General features: G+C 33.1%; 1 protein-coding gene and 1 pseudogene across 4 annotated transcripts; one reads left to right on the forward strand and one right to left on the reverse strand.

Moving 5' to 3' along the window:
- The first annotated feature begins 7,740 nt into the window (after positions 1-7,740).
- LOC148566547 (transmembrane 9 superfamily member 5-like) lies at positions 7,741-9,208 on the forward strand (annotated as a pseudogene).
- A 1,831-nt stretch (positions 9,209-11,039) lies between these two features.
- On the reverse strand, positions 11,040-26,500 carry LOC107638622 (protein DETOXIFICATION 40). 4 transcript variants are annotated; one of them, XM_088483073.1, is made up of 7 exons: positions 26,093-26,490; positions 22,725-23,356; positions 22,446-22,502; positions 21,687-21,925; positions 21,479-21,597; positions 20,137-20,223; positions 11,040-11,255 (listed from the first exon to the last, which is right to left on the reverse strand). In XM_088483073.1, exons 1-7 carry the CDS (start codon positions 26,420-26,422, stop codon positions 11,214-11,216), a joined length of 1,506 nt encoding a protein of 501 aa, XP_088339199.1. In that variant the 5' UTR covers positions 26,423-26,490; the 3' UTR covers positions 11,040-11,213. The 4 variants fall into 4 exon arrangements, with proteins under 4 accessions (XP_088339199.1, XP_088339198.1, XP_016197459.2 ...); XM_088483072.1 differs by lacking the exon at positions 11,040-11,255 and adding an exon at positions 17,885-18,506; XM_016341973.3 differs by lacking the exon at positions 11,040-11,255 and adding an exon at positions 19,258-19,514 and having other exon boundaries at positions 26,093-26,500.
- Positions 26,501-27,285: the final 785 nt, after the last annotated feature.

A 27,285-nucleotide genomic window follows, 5' to 3' on the forward strand; every position in this document is an offset into this window, starting at 1 on the left:
CTTGGGCCTACTTTTCACCTTATAACTTCCCCCAATTAAGTCAACCAGCCATGTAACCAAAAAAAATTTATGACCTTTTTCTTATAGTACGGATAAAAAATAAACAAATTAAAATTCATCCTGACCCAAAAAAATATATATTATTACGTGGATTATATTTTTTTGAGTTTAATTTTGATGCACTGACGGTGTAAAATGTTTTACATAGTCGTGCAATTATATTCGTTTTTTTGGATGATTATATATGCAATTAATGTGAAAAGTAGTTATTTTTAATGATGTGGCGTTATGTAATTGGATGCACGTATAAAATCTATTCTATTATATAAAAATCATGTTTTTACACTTAATGATAAGGTTGACGTAACATGCTTTTGAAAATATTTTTCGATTTATTTTTTTAACTCATTAAATTCAATTCATTATAATAAATTAATTATATCAGCTAGGAGAAAGTTCGGGTTGGTCGTGGGGTGTGACATCTTCTAGACTCTACTCAGCTAGGAGTGAGTACAGTTGGCTAGCCAAAAGAAATTTTGACTGGAATGAGCATGATAATTGGTTGTGGGTATGGCGACTGCATATTCCTGAGAAGTACAAGTTCTTGATTTGGCTCAGTCTTCATAATGCTATTCCTACGGCAGAGTTTCGTTTGGGTCGTGGTTTAGCTTTATCTAGCACCTGTCATCGGTGTCAGAATGGTTCTGAATCCATTCTTCATTGTCTTCGGGAGTGCCCTAGTGCCAAGGAGGTCTGGAACCTTTTAGGCCTGTATTCAGATAACTCGAATTTACATGATTGGCTCTACAGAGGTGCAAGGAGTGGAGATGTTTTTCTTTTCTTTTCAACCATCTGGTGGATTTGGAGAAGCAGGAATCATGACTTATTTAATATAGATGATTCATGGAGTGCTAGTAAAGTGGTGAGTTTGATTCGTAGTTCAGTAAGGGAGTTTCACACTATTTTTGCTATGCATCAATCTCTGTCTCCTCCTTCACTTTGTTTGCATTGGGTTCCACCTCTAGTTCATTCTGTTAAATTGAATTGTGATGCTAGTTGGTTTGCTCCTTCTGGCTATGCTGGTTTTAGTTGTATCATTCGTAATCCTGATGGATGTTGGTTGAAAGGTTGCACTGGGAAAGTCGAAGTGTGTAGTGTTCTTTTTGCTGAATTGTATGCAATTTGGAGAGGTTTACTTCTTGCTTGGGAGAGTGGATTTCGTGAGGTTATCTGTGAAACAGACTGCTTAGAAGCTCTTTTCTTGGTAAACCAAAGAATGCTTGGTAAGGATATTCCGGAATGGGATTTGGCAAAGCATATACAGGAGGTTATGAATGGGAATTGGAGAGTCTCTATTCTTTTAATTCAGAGGACTGCAAATAATGTTGCAGATTGTATGGCTAAAGCAGCTGCTTCTGTCGCGTACATTCACTCGAATTGGAGCCAACCTTGGAGTGAGCTTCAACATCTAATAGATTTAGATATGACCCTAGCCAATTAATTTGGTTGTCTCTTTTTTTTCTTTTTTTTCTATTTAGTCACAAAAAAAAACTAATTGATTTAGTTATATATTTAAGTATTATACAATTTATTATAATTTCTATCCATCAATTAATTATAATTTAAATTGAATGATTATTTTGTTAGAAGATTATTATTTCCTAATCTATTTATGGATAATACATATATTAATTATAATCGTAAATTAAGCTTTATTATATTAAAAAACTTATATAATGGTGATCTTATTTATTATTAGAAATGCTAAATTAAATAAGTTATTATTATTTTTTTATTTGGAATTGAACGAAAATAAAATCAAATATACTATTTTATTTGAGTTTTAGAATTTAATAGTGCCATACTCAAATATAAATATTGATTTCAGCATTTTGATCCTTAGCTCATTAGAGCCACTTCGTAGCCGTTTTTATTTATGCACCGTTGATTTTGTTATTTATGAGAATAACTCTTGATTTGGATTGTTGGAAAAACTCAACACAGGTTTAAACAAGAACCTGTCTAACAGCGGAAGCACCAAAAATAATTTTTTCACAACCTGTGCGATTAAATAGGCAATACCAAAAATACTTCAAGCAGTAAAAATAATGGCAGAAATTAAATAATCAGACACCAGAATTTTAACGTGGAAAAACCCCCAAAAGAGGGACAAAAAATCCACGGGGCTTAGTCCAGAAAAATCTTCCACTATCAGAATAATTGGTACAAAACAGTCTTCCTAGTAGCACTAGGGCATCTCAACAATCAACAAAATACATCATCAAAACTGATGGAATCAATATAAACCCTCCACAAAGTGGGTATCTCAAATCAGGCAAAAGAAAAGGTAATACAACTAGCAAATTATATCATAATGTTCATCTCTACACCAGGAATAACATATTAAAATTTCATAAGAAATGGAGCAAATTTACCAGTTTAATTGGATCAAAATTAACTTGTCATTTTCCCCCAATTTTCTTCTCCTCTCTCGCCGTCAAATCCCCTGCTTGGTTCTTCTTTCTTTCAAAAGTGAGAGTTACAATTCTCACACTCTCTCTCTCTCTTTCTCTGTGGCTATTTGGCCACTTCTTTCCCTTTTTTTTAATATGTGGGCCCCACTTAGTTGGGGACCCACTAACAAATCTCTCCCTCACCAACTCAAGTGGGGATAGGTTGCTCCACCAAGCCCGTCTTCCCTTTGCAGGAATCAAACTTCACTACAGGTAAACTCTTTGTCATCATATCTGAACCATTATCATTAGTATGGATCTTCTCAAGTGCATATGACTTCATCTTAAGCGCTTGACGTATCCAATGATACCTCACCTCTATGTGCTTCGATCAGGAATGAAACATCGAATTCTTGTTGAGATGGATAGCACTCTGACTGTCACAAAATAACATAAACTTCTCTTGATTGATGCCTAACTTTTGTAGAAATTTCTTCATCCACAAGAGTTCCTTAGAAGCTTCAACAACAGCAATGTATTCTGCCTCTATAGTAGACAAAGCAACACATTTCTGACGTCGAGATTGCCACAACACAGCTCCCCCTGCAAAAGTCATCATATAACTAGAAGTAGACTTTCTTGAATCAAGATCCCCAACCATATCTGCATCTATATAACCATCTAACACAGGTTGGCCATTCCCAAAGCATAAATAAACTCTGGAAGTACCATTAAGGTATCTGAGAATCTACTTCACTGCTTGCCAGTGTTCACTGCCAGAATTAGAGAGAAACCGACTAACAACTCTAACGACATGAGCAATATCCGTCCTGGTGCAAACCATAGCATACATCAAACTGCCAACTGCAGATGCATACGGAATCTTCTTCATTTCTGCTTTCTCTTTCTCACTTGTAGGACATTGCTGCGAACTCAGCTTGAAATGACTAGCAAGTGGAGTACTAACAGGTTTGGAATTACTCATGCTAAACCTCTATAAAACCTTTTCAATGTATTTCTGCTGCGACCACAGTTTTCCATTCTTCCTGTCACGAGTGATACTCATGCCAATGATTTTCTTTGCAGGACCTAAATCCTTCATAGCAAAGGATTTGTTCAAGTCTTTCTTAAGACTTTCAATCTTCTTAGTGTCATGACCAACAATCAACATATCATCAACATAAAGCAAGAGAATTATAAAATCACCATCAGAGAATTTCTTAACATATACACAATGATCAGAAGAAGTCTTACTATACCCATGACCTTCCATGAAGGAATCAAACTTCGTGTACCACTGCCTTGGCGCTTGCTTCGGCCCATATAAGCTCTTCTTCAACTTGCATATAAGATGCTCCTTTCCTTTAACCTCGAAACCCTCTGGTTGCTCCATATAAATTTCTTTATCTATGTCATCGTGAAGGAATGTAGTCTTCACATCAAGCTACTCAACCTCTAAATTCATGCTAGCCGCCAATCCAAGCACAACTCGAATAGAGGACATCTTCACAACTGGAGAGAAAATATCCTCAAAATCAATACCTTTCTTTTGCTCAAAGCCTTTCACAACCAATCGAGCTTTGTACCTTGGCCGTGAGACATTTTCATCCGTTTTCAATTTGAACACCCATTTATTCTTGAATGCTCTCTTACCCTTCGGCAACTTCACCAGTTCAAACGTATGATTCTTATGGAAGGATTTCATTTTTTCTTGCATGGCCTTCAATCAATCTTCCTTATGCTCATCAGACATAGCTTCCTAGTAGCTCTCTGGCTCCCTAGTCTCAGTGTTCATCACATACTCATGAGGAGAGTATTTCTGAGAAGGATGACGCTCTTTAGTAGACCTTCTCAATTCAGGCTCAACTGGTGGTTCAGGTGGAACTTCTGCATCTGGAACCTCAGGTTGAGGTGTAGGTTCATCATGCAAAGCATCACCATCATTATCAACTTGTACATCTCTCCCATCAACAGGAGGTCTAGTGGAAGGACCAGGTTCATTAATAACAGAACGTCTAACAGTTATTGTCTTATCTGTCTTCTCAAGATCTTCAATAGTTTGGTCTTCAAGAAAAATCACATCTCGACTTCTAATTATCTTCTTGCGCACCGAATCCCATAATCTGTAACCAAAGTTTTCGTGACCATAACCCATGAAGATACATTGCTTTGACTTTCCATCAAGTTTAGACCTTTCATCTCTTGGAATGTGAACAAAAGTCCTACAGCCGAACACCTGCAAGTGACTATAGGAGATATCTTTCCTCTCCAAACTTTCTCTGGAACATCACCATTTAGTGGAACTGAAGGAGAAATGTTGATTAGATCTACTGCAGTCCTCGTCGCTTCACCTCAAAAGGATTTAGGCAACTTTGCATGAGAGAGCATACACCTGACTCTATCATTGATAGTGCGATTCATTCTCTCTGCAACTCCATTATGTTGAGGAGTCTTAGGAACCGTCTTCTCAAGTTTGATCCCATGTCCTTTACAATACTCTTCAAATGGACCCCTGTATTCACCACCATTATCTACTCGAACACATTTCAATTTTCTTCCTGTTTCTCTTTCAACACTTGCATGAAAGTGTTTGAAGATATCGAGCACCTGGTCTTTAGATTTCAAAACAAAAGCCCACACTTTTCGAGAATAATCATCAATAAAAGTAACAAAATATGATGCACCACCTAGTGTTTTAGCATCCATAGTGCAAACATCAATGTGAACTAAATCTAAAACATGTGATCTCCTATGAGGTCCAGAACTATGAAATGATACTCTAGCATACTTTCCAATAAAACAATGAGTACAAGTATTTAAAGTTGTACCTTTCACGGGACATGAGTACTTCTTGGATAAGACGGTTAGTCCTTTCTCGCTCAAGTGACCAAGACGTATATGCCACAAATCAGAAGAGGAATCATCCGCTACATTCACCTCTTCTTTACACAACTTTGCTTGAAACCGGTAGAGAGTAGTGAGACTATTTTCTTCCTTAGTAACAATGAGAGCCCTTTTGGTAATCTTGCATTTTTCACTACCAAAGAAAGTGTAATACCCCTCTTGATCCAATGCCTTCACTGAAATGAGATTGAACCGTATATCTGGCACATGCCTAACATTCTTCAACTGCAACTTGCATCCCATGTTAGTTTCAAGCCACATATCACTCATACCAATGATATCACACACTCCTTTATCTCCCAATTTGATCTTGCCAAAATTTTCAGCAGTATAGGAAGTGAAAAATTCACGTTTCGGAGTGACATGACATGATGCACCAGAGTCCATAATCCAAGTGGAATCATCACAGACAAGATTCACATAATTTTCATCATATGTGATAAGAACATCTTCATAAACAATAGCAGCAGTCTCTTTATCACTATCTTTACCTTTGTCTTTGTTTCTTCCCCTTGATTGTTCTCTTTTCAAGAACCTACAATACCTCTTGATATGCCCTGGCTTGACACAATGGTGACAAATAAACTCCTTTCTTGGCTTGTACTTTCCTCATGACTTGCTTCGACTCTCTGAACTGTCGGAACTGTGAGGTTTTCTACTTTGACTTCTCCCCCGTGACTCTGAAACAAGTGCTTCTGACTGGGAGAAGGCATTAATCAAACCTCGCTCTCTTCTTCTGGCTTTTTTATTCAACATGCTCTCTTTAACCATTGCTATCGTCAACTTTCTTTTTGGAGTTGAGTTAGTCAATGTCACAACCAGAACTTCCCAACTATCAGGTAAAGAGCTCAACAATAACAAGGCTTGCAACTCATCATTCAAAGTGATTTCATTATTTGTAAGTTGATTTACCATCTCTTGAAAAATGCTCAAGTGCTCCGACATTGATTTACCTTCAATATACTTCATATTGACAAGCTTCCTAATAAAAAATACTTTATTTTGTACATTCTTCCTCTCATATAACTCCTTCAATTTCTTCCACATCTTCTCAGCATTCGTTTCAGTGTCAACATGTGGATAAACGCTAAGATCAAGCCATTACCTAATCAAAGCAACTGCCTTCCGATTCAACTTCTTCCATTCAGCATCGGATTTAGTACCTTTGAATTTATCCCCCTCCACAGGATCATACAAGTCCTTGCTATACAACATATCTTCCATGAGGGTCTTCCAAATTGAATAATTTTGGGAATTCAATTTAATGATATTCGGTCCATGTGTATTTTCTTCCATTTAATCAGCACAGAGATAAGCAACCTAAGCTCTGATACCACTTTATTGGAAAAACTCAACACAGGTTTAAACAAGAACCTGTCTAACAGCGGAAGCACTAAAAATAATTTTTCCACAACCTGTACGATTAAATAGGCAATACCAAAGATACTCCAAGTAGTAAAAATAATGACAGAAATTAAATAATCAGACACCAGAATTTTAATGTGGAAAAATCCCTAAAAGAGGGACAAAAAATCTACGGGACCTAATCCAGAAAAATCTTCTACTATCAGAATAATGGGTACACAAACAGTCTTTCTAGTAGCACTAGGGCATCTCAACAATCAACAAAATACGTCATCAAAACTGATAGAATCAACATAAACTCTCCACAAAGTGAGTATCTCAAATCAGGAAAAAGAAAAGGCAATACAACTAACAAGTTATATCATAATGTTCATCTCTACACGAGGAATAACATATGAAAATTTCATAAAAAATGAAGCAAATTGTTACCAGTTTAATCGGATCAAAATTAACTTGTCCTTTTCTCCCAATTTTCTTCTCCTCTCTCACCGTCGAATCCCTGCTTCGTTCTTCTTTCTTTCAAAAGTGAGAGTTACAATTCTCACTCTCCCTCCATGGCTATTTGACAACTTCTTTCCTTTTTTTTTAATATGTGGGCCCCACTTAGTTGGACTCACTAACATGGATGACTCTCAGTTTTAGATATGAGGATTGAGAGAAGTGGAAAAAACAAAATTCTTGAAATGAGATTCACTTCAAGACACATTGACATAAGCATTCAAATAAGTATACCTTCTGTTTCTTATGCTTTAATTTTTAGCTTCTATTGTTTGTTGCATGGATTGGTATTTTCACATATTTGTAAAGAGTTAATGCCCAAAATGGTCCCTGAAATATCCAACTCGCTTCAGATTAGTCCTCTATTTTTTAAAATGACCAAATACATCTTTGATTCTCGGAATCGTGAATCTCCGTTAGTCCAAAAGTTACCAGACGTTATAACACTGCTGATGTGTGCAGTTGAATGCTTAGTTGGCAATTTGAAAAGTGACACCGTTTAAGGGGAACAGGCCAAACGATGCCGTTTGCTATCAAAAACACTTTCTTCTCTTCTGCATCATCTCTTCATCTCCTTCAACTCGCAGTTGTCGAGCTTCACAAGTGCCCCTCCGTGGCACCCCCGGTTGTGTTCAGTGAAGCAAGTTTTGCATGAAGCATCATCATATTCGCACATTGCAGAAGGTGAAAGGTGAAAGGTGAAAGGTGAGTGTTTAGGTTTTTGTTATCTCTCACTATCACTCTTTTTGATACAAATCTTGAATGCCTGGATGTAATTTATATTGAGATAAATCGCTTCAATGATGTTCAAAACATTATAGTGATAGAAAAAGAAAAAAGAATAAAGGAATAAAGGGAGTTATTGGTAAAGTGAAGCATAAAAAAGATGGGAATTTTAATTCTGTTATTGTGGCTTTTTATTTGAGCAATGCTTTGTATGAATTTAAGTTCAGAGAGGACAAAATTGATGAGACATTGTGCCAAAAATGGATATGTTGATGAGGTTGCAAGCTTCAACGAAGCTATTAACTGTGACTACTACTTCCAGTTTTACTTAGATGACCTTCTATTTTGGGGGTTTATTGGGAAGCTTGAGGAGGATTGTTGGAGTCCTGCTAAGGGAGGGACAAAGTATTACTTTTTTTATGCATGTTCAATTTGATGTTCTTTTAATGGAGACCAAGTCATAGAAGTGAATGTATTTGGTGATCCAAATGGTGCTATTGATATAAGTAATGATGTTGATGTTGATGTTGATGTTGATTTAAATTCACTTATTCAATTACCTGAAATGCAACTGCACTGCATCTTGAGAATAGGATGGATAGATACTTAAAAACTTCTTTGCTGTTCAGGTACTCATCAGCATCTTTCTATGGCTAGTTTGTTGGAAATGAATGGGTAATTTCATATACAATTAACATGAAAAATAAATGATGTCTCATTATATTTTTTTATCAACATCCTATGTCTATTGTGTTACTTGATTATGATTCCAGAAAAGGAGTGTTAATTTAGCAGTAATTCTTTACATTAGACTAGTTTTTGTCATAGCCTCTATCTTCAACATTATTGCAATATTTTATGGTGCCACAACTGCTCTCACATTTTGCTTCATTATTGTGATTCTTGTTATATTCATAGTCCTTGCTATCCCCTTACTCGTGTTTAATGGAGTTATTGGATACGGCTTTAGAATTGAGTTTTAAAACCCTTCTTCCACAAAGAGATATCTTAGGAAGATTCAGCAATTTGTTTGATATAGGAAAATACCATTTCAAATGTTTATTGGCGATCTTGTGTCATTTAGTGCAATTGTCCTGTAGTTACATCAGGAATATGCTAGTATGTAGGACTACAAAATATACACTCTTTCTAGCATTTTGTTCATCACATTTATCGCTGCCATTGTCATAATTGCATTGGTCAATATTGGCTTGACATAAATTCAATTATTTGTGGAAGACCATGAATGGTGGTGGAGGTAAGTTATTTTGCTAATCAAAGTACTTGCTGCTTGTGTAATAGCAGATTGTTAATGAAATAACATTACTTTTTTCATCTGAAGAAGAGAAGGAGAGTCGAAGAAGAGAAGGAAAGTCGAAGAACAGAAGAACGTAGCATACAGTTTGAAGAAGGGAAGACAATTAGGGTTTTATAATTGAAATGGACTAATTTGGGTAATATTAGGCAATTCCAGATACTAATTTGAATCAAATTCAACCTTGGCACACATCAGCATACAGCTGGAATGCCCACATGGCAGTTAACGTTCCACATCAGCAACGTTTTGACGGCACTTCTGCGAGGAACTAACGGAGACGCACGTTTCTGAATTTAAGGGATTTAGTTGGTCATTTAAAAAAATTAAGGATTAAATTGAATACCGATTTAAAATTCAGGGACCATTTTGGGCATTTACTCTATTTGTAAATATCTACACATGACAGCTTGTTTCTATTTTTTAATGTGTTTTCTTTTTTTGCACGACAGTCTTCCTGTTAAAAGAGGAGTAGAGGAACATGATAACCAACTTGAGGCATCAGACTAAAATACTAAATGAAGCTGGTATAGTGATTATGCATTTAAAGAAGCCACATGAAAGAAAGTCATGGCTACTTCAAACATGTCGGAAGTTGACACTTCATTTGTCGAGTGTTTGACATAGTCAAATGGCCATCCCCCTCTATGTTTCTAGAATCAGTGTTTTTTTTGTGTTAATAGTTTATATCTATTGAATATGAATTTCTTTTGTTGTTTTCTACAAACAATACAAGCTGTGAAAGTGAGATCTCGTGATCGGCAAGTGCAACAAAAAAAAAATGAAGTTGATCTTAGGAGAACAATATTAACTTTTGATGTTTTTCAATGAATAAGATCAAATGACATAGGTCTAAGTTTAACTTATTGTTACACATTTAAATAACTTTTATTTGACTATTTTTATCGGCTCCAAGAAAAATGATAGCGGCAGATACCTACAAAGATATTTCGACATTCAAGTAAGAAAGAGTGTTAGATGAGTATAGTCCTTTTACTTTTTTAGGGTTTTGTTTTTATAGTGTTACCTCTTTTATATGTTATTGTATATGTTTAAATTTATGGTGAAAATTCAATGTAGTTGATTTCGTATAAAATTAATAATAAAAATTATTAGATAATTTAATAAATTTAATTAAACTATTTTTTAATAATTATTAACTATTAAATTTATATAAAGAGAGGTTTAGGTGAGTTTTCACTTTAATTTATTGATCCTTTCATAAATTAGACAACGTTTGGGTTGAGAGACAAAGATACTGAGACATAGACACAATAGTACATGTTCATTATTTGTTTATTGAGACATGGATTTTTAGCAGATATTGAAGGACACACAAGTACACAAATACATAAAATTTGTGTACTGGACCAAAGGGTGAAACACAAATTTTTGGACACAGACACAATTTTTTTTCATTTTTTGTTCAGTTTTTTCCTTTACGGATCTTCTTTCTCCTTCTTCCATTTTTCACATTATCTGTAACACCCTACCATACTAAGCTTTACGCTTAAGTCGTAAAATAGAGGTGGTGTGGTATTACGACCTCTAAAATAAAATGAGTACATATAATAGCAGAAGAATTATAATATGCTAGGAGCCTTGAAGAATAGAGGAAACAAAAATCGCGAAATAAAAGTGCAACGCTCAAGGAACGAGTTAACTTGCGTGCTAAAGAAACCATAACTATTGAACATATGATAACAGAAGTAGGAATAGAGTGCCAAAGATACAAAATAACAAGCTCCTAACTCAGCCTGCGAAGTCAAGACTGGCCAGAGAATATTTACACATATATACATACATATCCAAAACCCAAAAGTACATATACACAATCCTGCCTCTCCATCAACCTCTAAGAGGATAAAAAAGAACAAGTTATGTGGAGAGAAAGCTAAGTACATATATATATACAACACAGCATAACAAAATAACCCAGTAACCACTTCGCTTCAAGAGTCCAGACGCCTAACGAGAAGCCTCTCGACCTGCATCTGAAAAACAACAACATAGTATGGAATGAGAACCGGAGATTCTCAGTATGGTAAAGGTGCCACACACATAATATATAAGGTCCTGGGAATGCCATAGGCAATCCTAGAACGCCGACACTCAGATTATAGAGTTTAAAGTATTAAACAGAAACCATAAAAGGTGGTTTACTAAGGATATTTAAACCTAACTTAACTTAACCTTAAATCTAAGTCCCATACTGCCATTCCTCTATACCTCCAGTTCCATCATGCATTTTCACAGACAAATAGATAGATAAAGGCAAACACAAGAAGGTTACAATTACTGCATGTAACAAATACACATTTAGCATGGCAAGTACATATAGGCATACCCAATTAAAGCACAAGCAAGTAGCTCAAGTAATATGCATATGATGCATGCCTGTCCTATGGCTGATGAGGCTCATCTGTCGGTTATCCAGCAAACCCGACAAGTCTGAATTGTCCTTAGACTGTCCCCCGACGTGCATCCCCAAGAGTCTATGCATAGATTTATCTCAAATAATCAATATTGCTCAATGGAGGTAACATTCCCGGGAATTTATATAGTGCCCGGTCACACTTACGTCGTAGGGTCAACAGAGTATCGAGTTTTCAACCTGGTACACGTGGTGGCAAGCCACGGCACTTAATCCAGGGAACCTCGTATCTCAGATCATTCAAATTCATAAGCCATATAAATAATTCAATTATAATTCATCAACATCCACATCATTTTCAATCACATCTCATTCATCATCATACATCAATCATATTCAATCCTTATCCTTCATTATCACACCTCACATTCCGTCCATCAATAGTTCCAATTCAAAATATAATTCATTCTTTTCTAAATGAATCAAACTTAAAACATGCTCATTTTCTTAATATCTCAAAATCAAACCATATAACCTTTAAATCTAAATCTTTTTAAATAATCATATAAACAAAATCTCTAATTTTTATAAAATTTCGACAGCATCTCCTCTAAAACTCGGACTTTGCCACCCTTTTCGGGTCCAAACATGCATTCTTTCCAATTCAACATACCCTTCCTCATCATCATAACAATCACCACAATAAATCTACCTCAGATCAACAATTATATTCATACAATATTTAAATCCAACGACCAAAATTCAACTAAAAATTATAGTTCACAAATCCTAGGCTTTTAACACAAAATACCTCATTTTTCATTCAAAATTTCCATTCCAATTATTTTCAAACCTGTTACCACCAGTCCAAATTGCCAACAATAATCCTCAACAAGCTCCATGTCTTTCCATCAATCATCATTCAACCAAACCAAAATATAGCCATATAATCAACAATTCAATCACATATCCTTTCAAAGATCCAACTAGCAACCAATATTATCTTACAAACAAATCACCAAACCAAACCAAGCATATTCATCAACCTATTACTAAACATTAAATATACACCTGCATTCCAACCTATCCTATGATCATCTAACCTAAGTTTTCATAGAACATTATATATTAAATGCAAGAAACCTAAACCATACCTTGGCCGATTCCCACGTAACGATTAAGGCACTTTAATTATAATAAACACAGCCCTTCCAAAACAAACACAGCCCTTCCAGAATTCAATAAACACTAGGCTCAGCTTCTTCCAAGTTCCAATATCCACAATTCCAAGCTCCAATTATTTATTCATAACCTAATACACATTCATAACACATATATATCCAATTTAATACTCAAAGTTCAAATTCAATGAAAATAAAATAGAATTATCGTATCCTCATCTTACCCAAGCTTCACATAAGCAAGAGTGAACGTTTTTCTCAAGCTAATTGGATCCTAAAACATCAAAAATCAAAGAAATTCAATACCCCTTCTCAAAACTCAAAAATTGGGGGAAAAGAGTGGCTGAGAATATTTAAGGGCTTACCTATGAAATTGTTCGGTAGAAATGTAAAGCTCGACGTGGTGGACGCGTGGCCACAAACGGTGCGGCGATCGGAGCTCGGATCGGGAAGTTACGGCGCCTTGAACTTGGAACGAGGGTTCGGACCCTTTTCTTCTTCTCCCTGGACGCAAGCTTTCAGCGTCTGACAAACCCCATTTGTAGGGTTTATCTTGTATTGATTTTTGGAGATTTTATCAACTTTTACCCACATTTATTCAATGAAATAGCATGGTTTTATAACTTCTCCCTTAATTGTGCTTAAGAGTGAAAACATGCTTTTTAGGACTTAAAATAGCTAAATTTAATTCACCTTGATTCTATTAGATGCCTTGATATGTTTGTTAAGTGATTTCAGATTTAGGAGGCAAAGATTGGATTAAGGGAATGAAGAAAAAGCATGTAAAGTTTGAGAACTCATGAAGAAATGATGGAACCAAAAAGCTGTCAAGCCTGACCTCTTCGCACTTAAATGACCATAACTTGAGCTACAGAGGTCCAAATGATGCAGTTCCAGTTGGGTTGGAAAGCTAACATCCGGGGCTTCGAAACGATATAAGATTTGCCATAGTTGCATCGCGCATAGGGGCGCGCACGCGCACGGTACGCGGACGCGCCGTTGGTGGCACATGACTCACTTAATGCAACACGTGGCCAGCGATTTTAGAAGCCTTGTGGGCCCAATCCAACTCATTTCTGATGCTATTTAAGCCAAGAATTGAAGAGGAATCAATATACTTTTAATCATTAGTTTAGTTTAGTTTAATTTTTGAAGGGAAAGTTAGTTTTAGAGAGAGAAGCTCTCTCTTCTCTCTAGAATTAGGATTAGGAATTAGGGTTAGATTAGGATCTCATAGTTCTAGGTTTAATTCAAGTCTCCTTCTACTTCTACCTTCAATTGATGATTGCTACACTTTGGTTCTTCTCTCTCTCCCTATTCTCTTGTTGTAATTTCTCTTATTTTGTTTCTAGGTTTTGTAATCATGATACTCTTGTTCTCCTTATTTCCTTTCAATAATGCAATTTGAGGTAATTCATGATAATTGTGATTTCCTTGGTTGTTGTTGTTGATTCTTTGTATTCGATTGTAGTTAGAATTCATTCTTGTTGTGATTGACTATACTTTTCTTTTATGCCTTCCAAGTGTTTGATTAAATGCTTGGAAGAATGTTAGACTAGAATTTTATGTTCTTGGCTTGAGAAGGTAACTTAGGATTTTTTGAGTCACTAGTGTCCAATTGATTGATAGTTGATAGCCATTAACTCTAGCCTTCATTAATCCAATTAGTGGAAAGCTAGGACTTACGGACTAGGATTGATATAACTCACTTGACTTTCCTTTGTTAATCGATTTAAGGATGACTAAGTGGGATTAATCCTTGCAACTACCATACTTGTGGCTAGTGATAATGATGAAGACCCTTGACAACCAAACCTTGCCAAGACCATTTTGTGAATAAAGTTTTCCTACCATTTACTATTCACATTCCTCATCCAAAACCCCAAAACAAACAAGTCCATAACCAATAACAAGAACACTACCCTGCAAGTCCTTTGAGAGACGACCCGAGGTTTAAATACTTCGGTTTATAGATTTTAGGGGTTTGTACTTGTGACAAACAAATTTTTGCATGAAAGGATTATTGTTGGTTTAGAGACTATACTTCAACGAGATTTTATTTGTGAAATTCTAAACCGTAGGGAGATGCAATGCGTGGGTTCATTTAATAGGTCGGTCCGGTTGGACCGATGGTCCGGTTTGGATCCGGTTCAATCAGTTCGGCCCATTCGGTCCAATCTTGGACCGATTTTCTCAAAATTAGTGTCAAAATTCTTGTTTCGATGAGCTCTATCTTAATTTGATATAATATTCACATTTCTAATCCTCCTTATTAAAAACTAATTTATTGAATAATTATCTACTAATTTAACCGGGGTTTACATTATCCCTCTCTCTGCATCAATTCTTCTTTCTTTTCTCCCTTGTACCTAAACCATCATCTTTACTTTCTCCTCCATTTCTCCAACCAAACAACTATTGCCTCTCTTCCTTCCCTCCTTCTTCACTTTTTTCTTTGTTCTTCGCTTTTATTCCATCACCGCCGTCGCCTTTTGCCATGGTTGCCTTTAGATATGTTTTTCACGTTATCTCCAGATTCGTTGTTTTTCTTCTTCTTCCTCTTTGAGTCTGCCACTTTCGCTTCTCCCGTGCCGCCTCTCCATTGTCGCATCTCTCCTACTCTTTCTCTTTGCCCTCTCTTTTTCTGATTTGTTTTAATTTTTCTTCTTAAAAAATAATTGTTGAATTAATTATTAAATAGAGTTCTTGCAGCCATTGGTGGTTAAATTTATTGTTAAAATTATTAAAATTTTTTGTTATTTATTTTTTTGGGTTGACAAGAATCTAGTAAGTAATAATGGTAATGGTGAAAGTAGATGATGAGGATATTATAATCTTTTTAATAATTTATGTGTCTTGCGTGTTTATGTTCTAACATAAAATATGTATACATGTATTTTGTGTCTGTATCTTTTTTATTTATATCTCAGTATCTATGTCCTTTGGTATACACTAACCAAACGCAGCCTAAACTATGACTGGAGGCGCATATATATCCCCCAGGATAGTTCTCAGCATTTCATTTTCTCAAGAAGGGACATGACGACACAAACACATGCTTGCATTGATGGGTATCCGCGCACGCCTTTGTTGACCGAATCAAAACTGGAATTTCTTCAATAACTCTGTTCTGGAATAAATGAAAAACTACAACAACCCACTAGCTAGGAATTTGCGTGCATCCATTTAAGGTATCTGATGTGGACGACTTTCTTTCATGGGAGAGCGATGATATAGTCACGCGCTTCTTGAGATGGAACTTCGTCAAATCCAAACAAGAAGCAACCGATTACATTTAGAAGGTTGCTATGCCTCATCCATGACCGCTCCATTGAATACGCTTCAGTGACGCCCGGATCAGAGGATAGCCACGACGACTCTAAGGATGGCCATACCGGAAGCTTAAGCTTCCGGAGGTGGTGAGATTTGAGGCGTTGGCGTGGAGGCTGAAAATGAGGCCTCTCAAGTCTTAAAGGGTTCTCCACAAAGTTGGCCTACACAAAGAAGGCTTACTACGTAAATAGAAGAGTGCTAGGGGGCAGTATAATTTGTGATGTGTAACTATCAATTAATCATCATCAATATTTTTAAGGAGAATGCTAGGTAAACAATGATAATTTTGAACAACATGAACAACCACCAATCAAATAAAAATACGCTACACCTTAATTTAATGCTACTAATTAAATTTAAAATCAATTTACTCTTTTAATCGTATCCAATTCATATTGTTCACACATTGTTCAAAAATGTTGTTGATTATCTATACTTTTCCTATTTTTAATAGTATGAGATGACATCTAATGATGTAGAATTACTTATTTTTCTTTTGATGATTAAATACTGACTACATTTCAATAAAAGTAGTGGCGCTAGACTTTCTCACGTAAATGTGCCTTCTGTAAAGGGCACATCAGGAATTTCCTTATGTATAGCTTCTTTCCTACTGGAACAACTAACTTGCCTCCTCCTTCATCAACTCTGCGATTCGCAGCTACAATTCTAGTGATGTCATGATCATATGCTCCTCACCGGCATCCACTTTTGCAGATTCTTACCAACGTTTATACTTGTCACTATTTATTAATATTCTAGATTTAAATGTTATCAAACCGTGTAATTTCCGTAATACTAATTATAAACCTTTAGCAACCAACTTGGGTTGGTCGAGTGTTAGCTCATTCGTCCGCTTAAGTAAGTGTCGGGGTTCGAATCCCTATAATTAATATTCTTTTTTATAAAAAATGACTACAATAATTTTATTATAAAAAATGACTAAAATATTTTTATTATATATTTTTTTTAATTTTAAAAATTTTAAATTCTAATCTTATAATGAGACAAAAAAAAGATTATAATTTATGGAATCTTAAAATATATATATATATTAGTCATTTTCTATAATAAAAATATTATAATTATTTTTTATAAAAAAATATTAATTTAAATCGATTTAAGGTATAATTTATCGACTTTTTAGTCAAATAACATATTTAATCAATTATATGTATTAAATTTTAATTACTTAAAAACATCTTTAAAAAAAGATTTTTTAAGTGTATTTATCTAAGTGGCTCCTATTAAATATATGATATGATATTATGGGCCCTCCATTGCGAGGCACATATATACCGAAAGGGCCTGTTTTGGTGGTGATGCCTTTGAATAAATGTATTTGTTAGGCAGCAATATATAGATTGTAGTAATAATATATAACATATACATTAACATAGGGTGAATACTACCATGAAGATTTTATTATTGTCTTCATATAAAGATGCTTCTTTTTTACCATTAGATGATAAAATGTATGGTTTGATTTTGATGTGTTACAAAAGTGTTATTTTTTTTAAAGTGTGGTTAAATAAATAAAGTACACTTTTAATACAAGAATCTTCATAAAAAGATGTTTTTAGCATCTTCATTTGAGTAGTTGCCTTAACATATTATCTCACCTTTTTTCTTGAGTTGTTCACATTTAAAGTGAAAGTGAGAAACTATCCCACTTTTTGGTTATCAAAGAAGGTCATACTTAATTAGTTCTATCTGGCCTTCATGGACTTTGATGACAAATATAGTGCTGCTTTCTGCTTGTAGCTTCACCTCTTCTGGTTATTGTACTAAACCGAAAATTTGGCACAAGTGAGGAGTGGTTTGGAGTTTTATGGCTGACCTATTAATGTATGTAAATTAAAGCTTATCCAAGATGAACTATGGTGATGCTTATCATGTGATAACTGAGAATTAACAGCATGGATTCTTTGTTTCACTATCTTTCAGAGGGTAGAAAGATATCCAACTGCTTGAAAGTGAGAAGCAGAAAAGTGATGTTGCTGTCAAATCACATAAATGTTGTTAGCTGTAATGTGAATTGGCTTCTGAGGACACTCTGGTTTTTATGACCACTGCAATTGCGGGACACCTACCAGACATATATGCCTGCCTCTCCCATCTATGGAAAATGAATGACAATTGCTTAATTCTCAAAGTTCAAGCACAACTTGCCTTTGGGGTAATGATGATTCCAATTTCTCTTCCTTTCTATCCTAAAACAGTGTGGCTAATGATCGTTTCCTTGAAGGTGGGGAATGATTCAAATTGAGATTTGTTTGACTTACAAGATAATGGTTTGCCTCTGCTAATACTTTTTAAGTGTCATGCTGAATTATATCCTCCACTTCCATCAAATACTGCCCAATTAAACATTTTGGCAAGATCAAAATATTAATTTTATGAATCATCCAAGTTAGCACAGGTTAATAAAGCATTTAATTTGTTCTCTTCTTTAAAATGCCCTTTAGGAATTAGAAATATTATTGTTGAAAATTTTTAAAACTTACTTTTTTCAAAGGCATTACACAAAAATAGAGCGGAAGTATATTGCTGGAGGCACATTGATTATATTAAAAGTTTTAAAAATATCAGTTTCTTAATTTATCAAACCACCGAAACAAAAATCTTGGTAAAAATTAAAATATTCATTGTGCCAATACTTCATTTTTTCTAATTTTTTTAGTAATGAAAACTTAATATGTGTTATGCATAGTTATAGAGCTATAGCGTATTTTTTATAAATATAAAAATAATTTTTTTAATTAGAATTTGTAAATTAGAGGCTTATTTTTATTTGCAATGCAAAACTTAGGATTCGATTTGTGGTGTGGTGAAGGTGATAAATAAATTAGAGGCTCAATTTTGTTTGGAATACAAAAGCTAAAATCCAATTTATATATTTAAATACAGATCTAACTCTTAGATTTATATATTTTTTAAAAAATATATTAAAAATCACAAATTTGAGTATAGATACTCTCCACATTATTTGAAAAGCGCTTCATTTTAACTTCATCTTCTTTTTTTTTTATGACATTTGTTAATGGATCTTATTAATTACACGTATTTTTTTGTGATTAATTACAAACATTTATAAATGAGTAGGTACATATAATTTATAGTACTCGTCTAAAAATATTAAAAAAGTGTGACTCAAGTAATACAAAATAACAAAATCTAATGATCCAATGATCTAATATTTTTGGTATGGTCCAATTATATTCATTACAGTATCCCACTAGTATTTGAACTAAGAACCTAGAAGTTCAATATGTATGCCAATGTCACACACACATTTATCTGCTCTGAATCTTAGTTTCCTTTTTCTGTTCCCATTTGTTCAATCGTTTTTTGGCTATGTTTACCTGCATTCATCATATTTCACACCACACATCCATATATATGATATTTTTAATAATGTCATAATTAGATAATAATTATATATATTTCCTAAATTAAAGTCTACATATAGCTCTAGAGTCTAAATCAAAAGATGACACATTTAATATTAGTGTACCACGTGCTGTAAATATCACGCAATAATAGTCTATATGGTAGCCGATTTTAGTCAATATAAGTGGATGGATTATTTTATTGGTTACAATAATATTACATAAACCATAGATGAATATACATTAAAAATGAATCTTCTCGATTTAAAATTTTATGAAATGAAATCATGTCAAATGTGGATGTTTATTTACTATTAACTAATAATGTAAACTAAGTCATCTGAATCTATAAAACTTTAAACCAACAAGAGTATTAATATATCATTATAATAAGAGTAGTGTTAAGAGGTTAATAAATTTTATAATTTGTAATCATCAATTAGTTATTAATAATATTTTAATAGTGTAAAATTATATTTAATAGTATGAGATTACTCATTTTTCTTTTGCTAATTAAATGATGAACAGATTTTAATAAAAATGTTTATCCTTAAACTTTTTCTTATAATAATATGATATTAAATTAATTACATACCTCTTGATTCCAATCAGTACGAAATGTGATCCACAATAAAATGAGCGTCTGCATCAATGTCCCCCCAATCATGCCGGACCATATTCCCTATATACCACCAATGACAATTTTGATACAACTTTATTTTCTTAATTCGTAAGTCTTATACCATTATTATAGCTATAATTGTTTTTCTTTAGACTAAACAATAATTTTGGTTCTCAAAAAATCAAGTTTTTATAAAACAACCTTTGAAAAAAAATAATATTTTGTCTTTTCAAAAGTGATCTTAGTTTGATAAAGTATAAAATTTTATTTTATAAGTAAGAAATGATTCATATATTTAAATCCACTCTTTTGTTGGTATATTTGAAGAATTATTTAAAAACTACATATAAAAAATTAATCTCTAGATCAATTTTATATTTTTGTTGTTATATTTGAAAGATTATTCACAAGACACATATAAAAAAATATTAATATCTAAATCATTTTAACATTCTCTTAATCCTTTGCCATTCATACAAAAAAAAATTGTTTAAAAATTTCGCTGAGAGTAAAATCACGAAATTTAAAAGAAATGCAAATTTTAATTTTCTAAGTAGACTTACCAAAAATTGTAGGGCTGCACATGAATCGGATCGGATATAGTCTAAAATTTTATCCGATCCGCACTGCACCTATCGGATCGGATCGGTTACGATATCCGCATTTTTTTAGGTCGAATCGGATCGGATATCGGGTATATCCGTATAATAAAAAAAAACTATTTTAAGATTATGTTTGGCTGTTTTTACAAAAAATATCCAGAAAATTCATTTTTTATCTGTTTAAGCCTATTTACTCCTAAAATATTATAAATAATAGTTCTCTCAAATAACAAAAACAAAATAATAACACAAGATTTAAGTTTAATTATTCTAAGTTGAAGTACAACATAAAAAATTAAAAACAAAATACCATAAAATTCATAAAATAACACACTAAAATTCATATCACATTAGGGTTTACTTTCTTAAATTATGCTATTTATATGTGATGTGCGGATATGCGGATTTGCGGATCGGATCCACGGATATCACTGTCGAATCCGCAATCCGATCCGACCACAGTGCGGATCGGATCCGATCCGATCCGATGGCTCTGCGGATCGGATAATATCCGCAAAATTCGGATCGAATGCGGATAATTATCGCGAATATGCGGATATTATCCGATCCATGTACAGTCCTAAAAAATTGCATTAAAATATTATTTATTTAAAAGAAAATTTTTAGCATGTCCCCTTATATTTAGTGTAATTTATTAAATTGATATAATTTTTAGTATGTGTTTTCTCCCTAGAGGCTTAGAAATGTGATACCTTAACACCAAAGTCGAACTTGAAGCCCAGGAGACAACCCAATGGGATCCCCACACCGTAATAGCACCCCACATTTATATATGCCACAACTGCCTGCCACCCACACCCAACCGCCACTCCTATCACGTGAATCAAACACGCACGCAATAAACATGATTTCTCTCTTATTTGTTATATGAAAAGTAATTAGTTAGTTAGTTAGTTATACCGGAGAGAACGGGTTGAACGCCATTGAGGACGAGAGTGATTGCCAAGAAGGGACAGAGGTCCGAGACTGCGTTGGCCACTGTTTCCCCCTCCGTGAATGCGTAGCTTACTACATTACGAAGTGCTAGCACCACCACTGCTTCAACCACCGCTATCACAAACGATAATATGTTCACTACTACTACTGAGAATGCTGCTGCTCGACCATTCCCTGCCCCCAACTCGTTGCTTACTCGAACACTGCACCATTTCAATTTATTATTTCTTCTCTTAAAGCATTGGAAAAATTTGTACTGAAAACACTGGTCTTCCACTTGTTTTAATGATTGATTTCAATTAATATATATTATATATATTTTTTATAACGGTTTCGCTACATTACCAACAGCATATCTGCCAATTTCTGCCAACTCTTATTTATAATTGTGTTTTATGGAAGTGTGTTCGTGGATGTGTCTAATAAAAATCTCTTTTTTATAGCTGTGTTTAATAGAAGTGTCTTTATAGATATATTTTCTGGATGTGTCTCTTTATATATGTATTTAAAATATATTAATTATTAGACATATCACGAACACATTTCTATGAAACACAATTATAAATAAGAGTTGGCAGATAATATGTTGGTACCCTATACTTTTCCTTTTTATAATTCAGATTAACAGGTAAAACAATTACAACATCAGTGTTTCCGGTATACCTGAAAATCTTCCTAAACGCATTTATGTATGTGTACGTATACTATATATGCACTATTCACCTTGCAGCCGCATTAAATCCAATTCCACCCTGCAGCGTCAGCCCTGTTATTGCCATGCTGCATGCAGTCGTTTAGGTAAAAGTTTATGTGTAGTTATTTTTATAAAAAATTAATAACTATAAATCTATAATTCTGAGATTTTGATAAAATAATTAAATTATTATTTAATAATTTTTATCTTTTAATTTCATACGAACATAAAGCACGTGAATTTTAAGATCCTTTTAAAAAAGTAAACATAGATCATAGCTAGAGAGTAAACTAAGGAGCAGGACTCACCAGACTGAAATTGCATCAAGAGCAAGCTGAGGGTTCTCAAGAAGGCCAGTGATGATCACCAAAACCTGAAAGTACCATGTCTCCAAGCACAGCATCACCGCCGACGCCGCTGACAGCTTCAAAAACTCCCACAACCCATTAAACGCCTCAACGCTGAACCCAGTCCAAGTGTGCCTACACTCGGGTGCACTCACAATGTACACAAACTGCGCCACCACTATGATCCACCACGACAGGCTCAGAACCAAAGAAGCCCCAATTAGCCCAAACCCTAGCTTGTAGATCACCACCCAACTCAGCAACATGTGAAGAAGCAGCGTTACCGCTGATATGTATGTGCTTGGTGACACTATGCTTTGAGCTTGTAGGAACTTCTGAATGGGGAAGTTGATGGCGTAGGCGTAGATCTGAGGGATTAAGCCGTAGACGAATACTGCTGCGGCGGATGCCAGTGATGGCGGCTCTCCTATGAAGAGCAAGATTTGTTTGCAGAAGACGTAGACCAGTGTTAAGGGGATTCCGGTTAGGGTTAATACTATGGTGGCTCTTTGCATGTATATACCTAACATTTCGTATTTGTTGGCACCGTAGGCTTGTCCACATAAGGTTTCTACTGCACTTCCCATACCCAACTGCATCAATAACCACCGTGCAGTTCTGTTAGTGGGGTAAAGAAAAAAGAGAAATACTATTTCATGGCATTCTAACCTTTTTCAAAAAAAAAAAAATCTAGGTAACTGTATTATTATATTTTTTTTATTTTGTCAGTAATTTATTTTAGTAAAAATTTACTTATAATTTTTTATAAAGTTAATAATTAAAATTTTTTAAATAATAATTTAATTAAATAAATTAAATTATTTAATAATTTTTAATTATTAATTTTATACAAAGATAATTGTATATAGATTTTTATTTTTTTTTTCACGGAAAGAGGTAGAGCATATTACAGTCAGTTAATTGGTTTCCTTGTTTTCCTGATGATATATTGGCTATGTGTTACTTTTAATTATACAAAACTGCTGATGATGATCATGTATTGGAAAGACCAGAGTAAATTATATTTTAAGAGTGACTTGAAATGCACATTATTAATTCATTCTGTCTAAGAAAAAATGTAACAAATTAATATCTCATAGGGGAAATAATTAGTACAGTAGGGAATAAATAATGGCAGAGGCTAGCTTGGTATTTAATTGGACAGAACAAATTAAATTTCTGTTCATAATAGTCTAGCCATATATATTAAATGGCAGCATCTTGGACTACATATATATACTAGACTTACTAGTGTTGTATAGTAAAAAATACGATTCCTCATACTATACGGCTGCATTTATTTTGGGAACGGAACAAAACAAAACACTACAAATAAGGTATAAAAGATAAAAATATAAAATTTTATATTTTTATATTTTATTTGATAATAAATTAAAATAAATTATAAAAATTTAATTTATTTTTATTTTTTATTTAAAAAATTTAAAACGAAAAATATAATAATAAAAAAGATAGTTATAAAAAATTAATTAGAATAATAAAATAAAAAATAAAAAATAAAAAAAAATATAAAGAATTAATAAAAATTTTGTACCATGTGTATAATGAAAGTTTAAGGATGTCCAATTCAATATTAGAGATATAATCATTAGTGTTACTTTTTCTATCAGGTTAAGTTTTTAGAATGAGTGGTTTTATAATATGGCATCAAAGTTCTAAATCTAGATCCGAAAGGTTAAGAATTCGATCCTAGGTAAACTCTAGAGTTAGCTTAAGCTACACTTAGACCATTAACTCTCTAGCAATACTCAAAAATAAATTGTATATTTTTTATTAAAATTAATACAAAATATACTAATTCAATGTTTTTAAATATATTATTTTTGTCTCTATAAACACACGCAGGTTAAGTTCCTTAATAATTGATGAGTAGTAGTAGTAGTAGTGTAGTACAATGTATTTAAAGCTGCCTTAAATAATCAGTTGGTTAGAGCTACTTTTGGAAAGAGCCAATTTCGTGGGGACGACATCTATGTATGAATGAGGAATCAGGAATTAATCACATATGTACCACTTTTATAAATAAATCATATGTTAATACTTATAAACTATTATTATTATTTATAAATTAAAAATTAATTATCAATCAATTATTACGATAAAAATATATATTTAATATCAATTATTATGCTACTGTAAATAAGTTTACTTATATTATTTGTTTATACAAATTTTATTATTTTATTATAATAAATTTAATTATTCTAATAAATTAGTTATTTAGTTAAAAAAATATGTATATTAATATATAATATATAAATATATAATAATTAATTTGAAGATAATTTTTAGCATATATTATTTTTTATTAAAAATAATTAATAGGAAGTGAAAAAATAATATAATTAAAAAAGTCTCTCTCTCTTTATATATATATAAATTAAAAACCAGTAAAATTTATTATTTTTTGTTAATATTTTTAGTTATCGATCTATTTTTTTTTCTATTAATTCAACAATATATTTTTAATCTATATTTTTAAATATTAATAGTTAATTATTCTTTAAAAACAATAAATTTTGCCAACTCTTTAGTATTCTTCTAAATATATATAAAAAAACAATCCCGCTACGTTACCAACAGCATTTCTGCCAACTTTTACCAACTCTTGTTTATAATTGTGTTTAATGAAAGTGCCTTTGTGGATGTGTCTAATAAAAATATCTTTTTTATAGTTGTGTCTAATGAAAATGTCTTTATATATGTATTTTCTGGATGTGTCTCTTTATATATGTGTTTAAAATATAATAATTAATCATTGTTGGTAATAAGTTGGCAGATAGTACGTTGATACCCTATACTTTTCCATAAAAAAATGATAGATTAAGTATATAATGCACTGCATATCCAAGAAGTATAAGAAGGATCATTTTCCCATCAGAACCCTCGATTGTGCATACGGCCTCCCCTCAATAATTTAGACGATATGATGAAACATTCTTTCTTAAGAAAACAAATGTAATTTAGATATAAAATCATCAAGTGTTTATACTGAACACTTTAATCTTTTCAGGTATATAACACTTGATGTAAGATCTAAAATTCGACAAACTTTATTGTGTAGATTTCGTTCTGGCATGAAGTGAATGTATAAAGGTAAAAACTCAGGTATCTGAGAGCTGTTAGATGATTTGATTAATTTAATTAAATTTTCATCTCACGGCTCTTAGATATTAACTTTACGGCTGAGTTTTCACCTAGTTTATTTGTGAAAAGTTAAATTTTGTTTGTACATAGAATGATAATTAAGTAGTGGGAAGCATAAATATAGCATAGAATTAAAGATGTATGTATGTGGTAGGGTATACCATAAGGCCATAAGCGAAGAGTTGAACTCCACTGTTGCCAAGGTTTGCTGCTGCGAGCTCGAGATTGCCAAGGTGGCCAGCAAAGGCACGAGTGGCGTTGGACATCAGGTTGTTGATGAAGTACACCAGTATGGCGGGTCCCGCCAGTGGGAACAGTAGCTTCAGCTCCATCCACGTGGCAGATGGCAGCCTCTTCCACAAGGGTAGCTCTGCGTTTGACAGCACCTCTTCAAGCCGACGAGACTCCACGGTGTGTGCCGCCTCTGCAGGGTGGCTGCTCCGGTTTAAGAGATGTTCATTCAGTTGGTTGTTATTTTGGGACTCCGCCATCTATCTCTGCTCTGCTCTGCTCTCTGGATAGTAGAGACCACAAAGACAAGGGGAATATAAATGAGATCTCACATGCTGATGCGATGCATCATTCATATATATATATATATAGTTTTATTAATTTTTTTAAAAAAATATGAATATAACAATTTTTATAACAAAAATTATTATCTTTATCTTTTAAAAAAATAAAAATATATTTTATATATTTTTGTTTATTATCTCCTATAGAACATGAGCAACGACTAATTTTTTTGAATATTAAAAAATTTTTAGTGTAATATTTAGTTATTAAATTTTATAGTGTTTTTTTAAATTATGGAGGTGAATCACTCTCCATAATTTTAAAAATATTGAGTGATAAAATAATATCGATAAAAATTGTTGTATGTCTTTTTCTTTATTTTTTGGCTTCGGTCATTTCTTACTAGAATCTTAAGTAATTATATACAATGGTTCTTAAGCATAAATGATAAGTATAAATTATATTCTATTTTCTCTAAGTAAAATTTATATTATTTATCTTGAAATAGAAAAAACATCATAAATTACTTTGAATCGATAAGTCTGTAATTATTGTAATAAAATATTGTGCATTCATCTTATCTTTAACAGTTTGGTAGTTTTTAATAAACTACCAAAAAATATCAAACCGTTTTTAGGTAGAAATACAATTACTTCAACTCAAGTATAGACAAAATATATTGGCAAGTTTTAACAGGTAACGATATTGGTTGTCATAGTACTTTAGTTCTAAAAATGAATATGATACTAGAATATAAAACAGTTCTAGGTAGATTTTAACAAAAATAGTTTTCCATAATAATTTCTTTTGTTATGATAATAAAAAAATAATTCAAAGA

This window comes from Arachis ipaensis, chromosome B4, assembly GCF_059453495.1.
Source record: "Arachis ipaensis isolate K30076 ecotype BB chromosome B4, ASM5945349v1, whole genome shotgun sequence".
NCBI lineage: Eukaryota > Viridiplantae > Streptophyta > Magnoliopsida > Fabales > Fabaceae > Arachis > Arachis ipaensis.

Excerpts from the sequence above, each read along its gene's own strand:
- LOC107638622 (XM_016341973.3), bottom strand. The coding sequence starts at position 26,422 with ATGGCGGAGTCCCAAAATAACAACCAACTGAATGAACATCTCTTAAAC. Across the intron at positions 22,503-22,724 it reads CTTGATGCAATTTCAGTCTG|CATGGCAATAACAGGGCTGA; the intron begins GTGAGTCCTGCT and ends GACTGCATGCAG. Across the intron at positions 20,224-21,478 it reads AGTTCGACTTTGGTGTTAAG|GGAATATGGTCCGGCATGAT; the intron begins GTATCACATTTC and ends GGTGGTATATAG.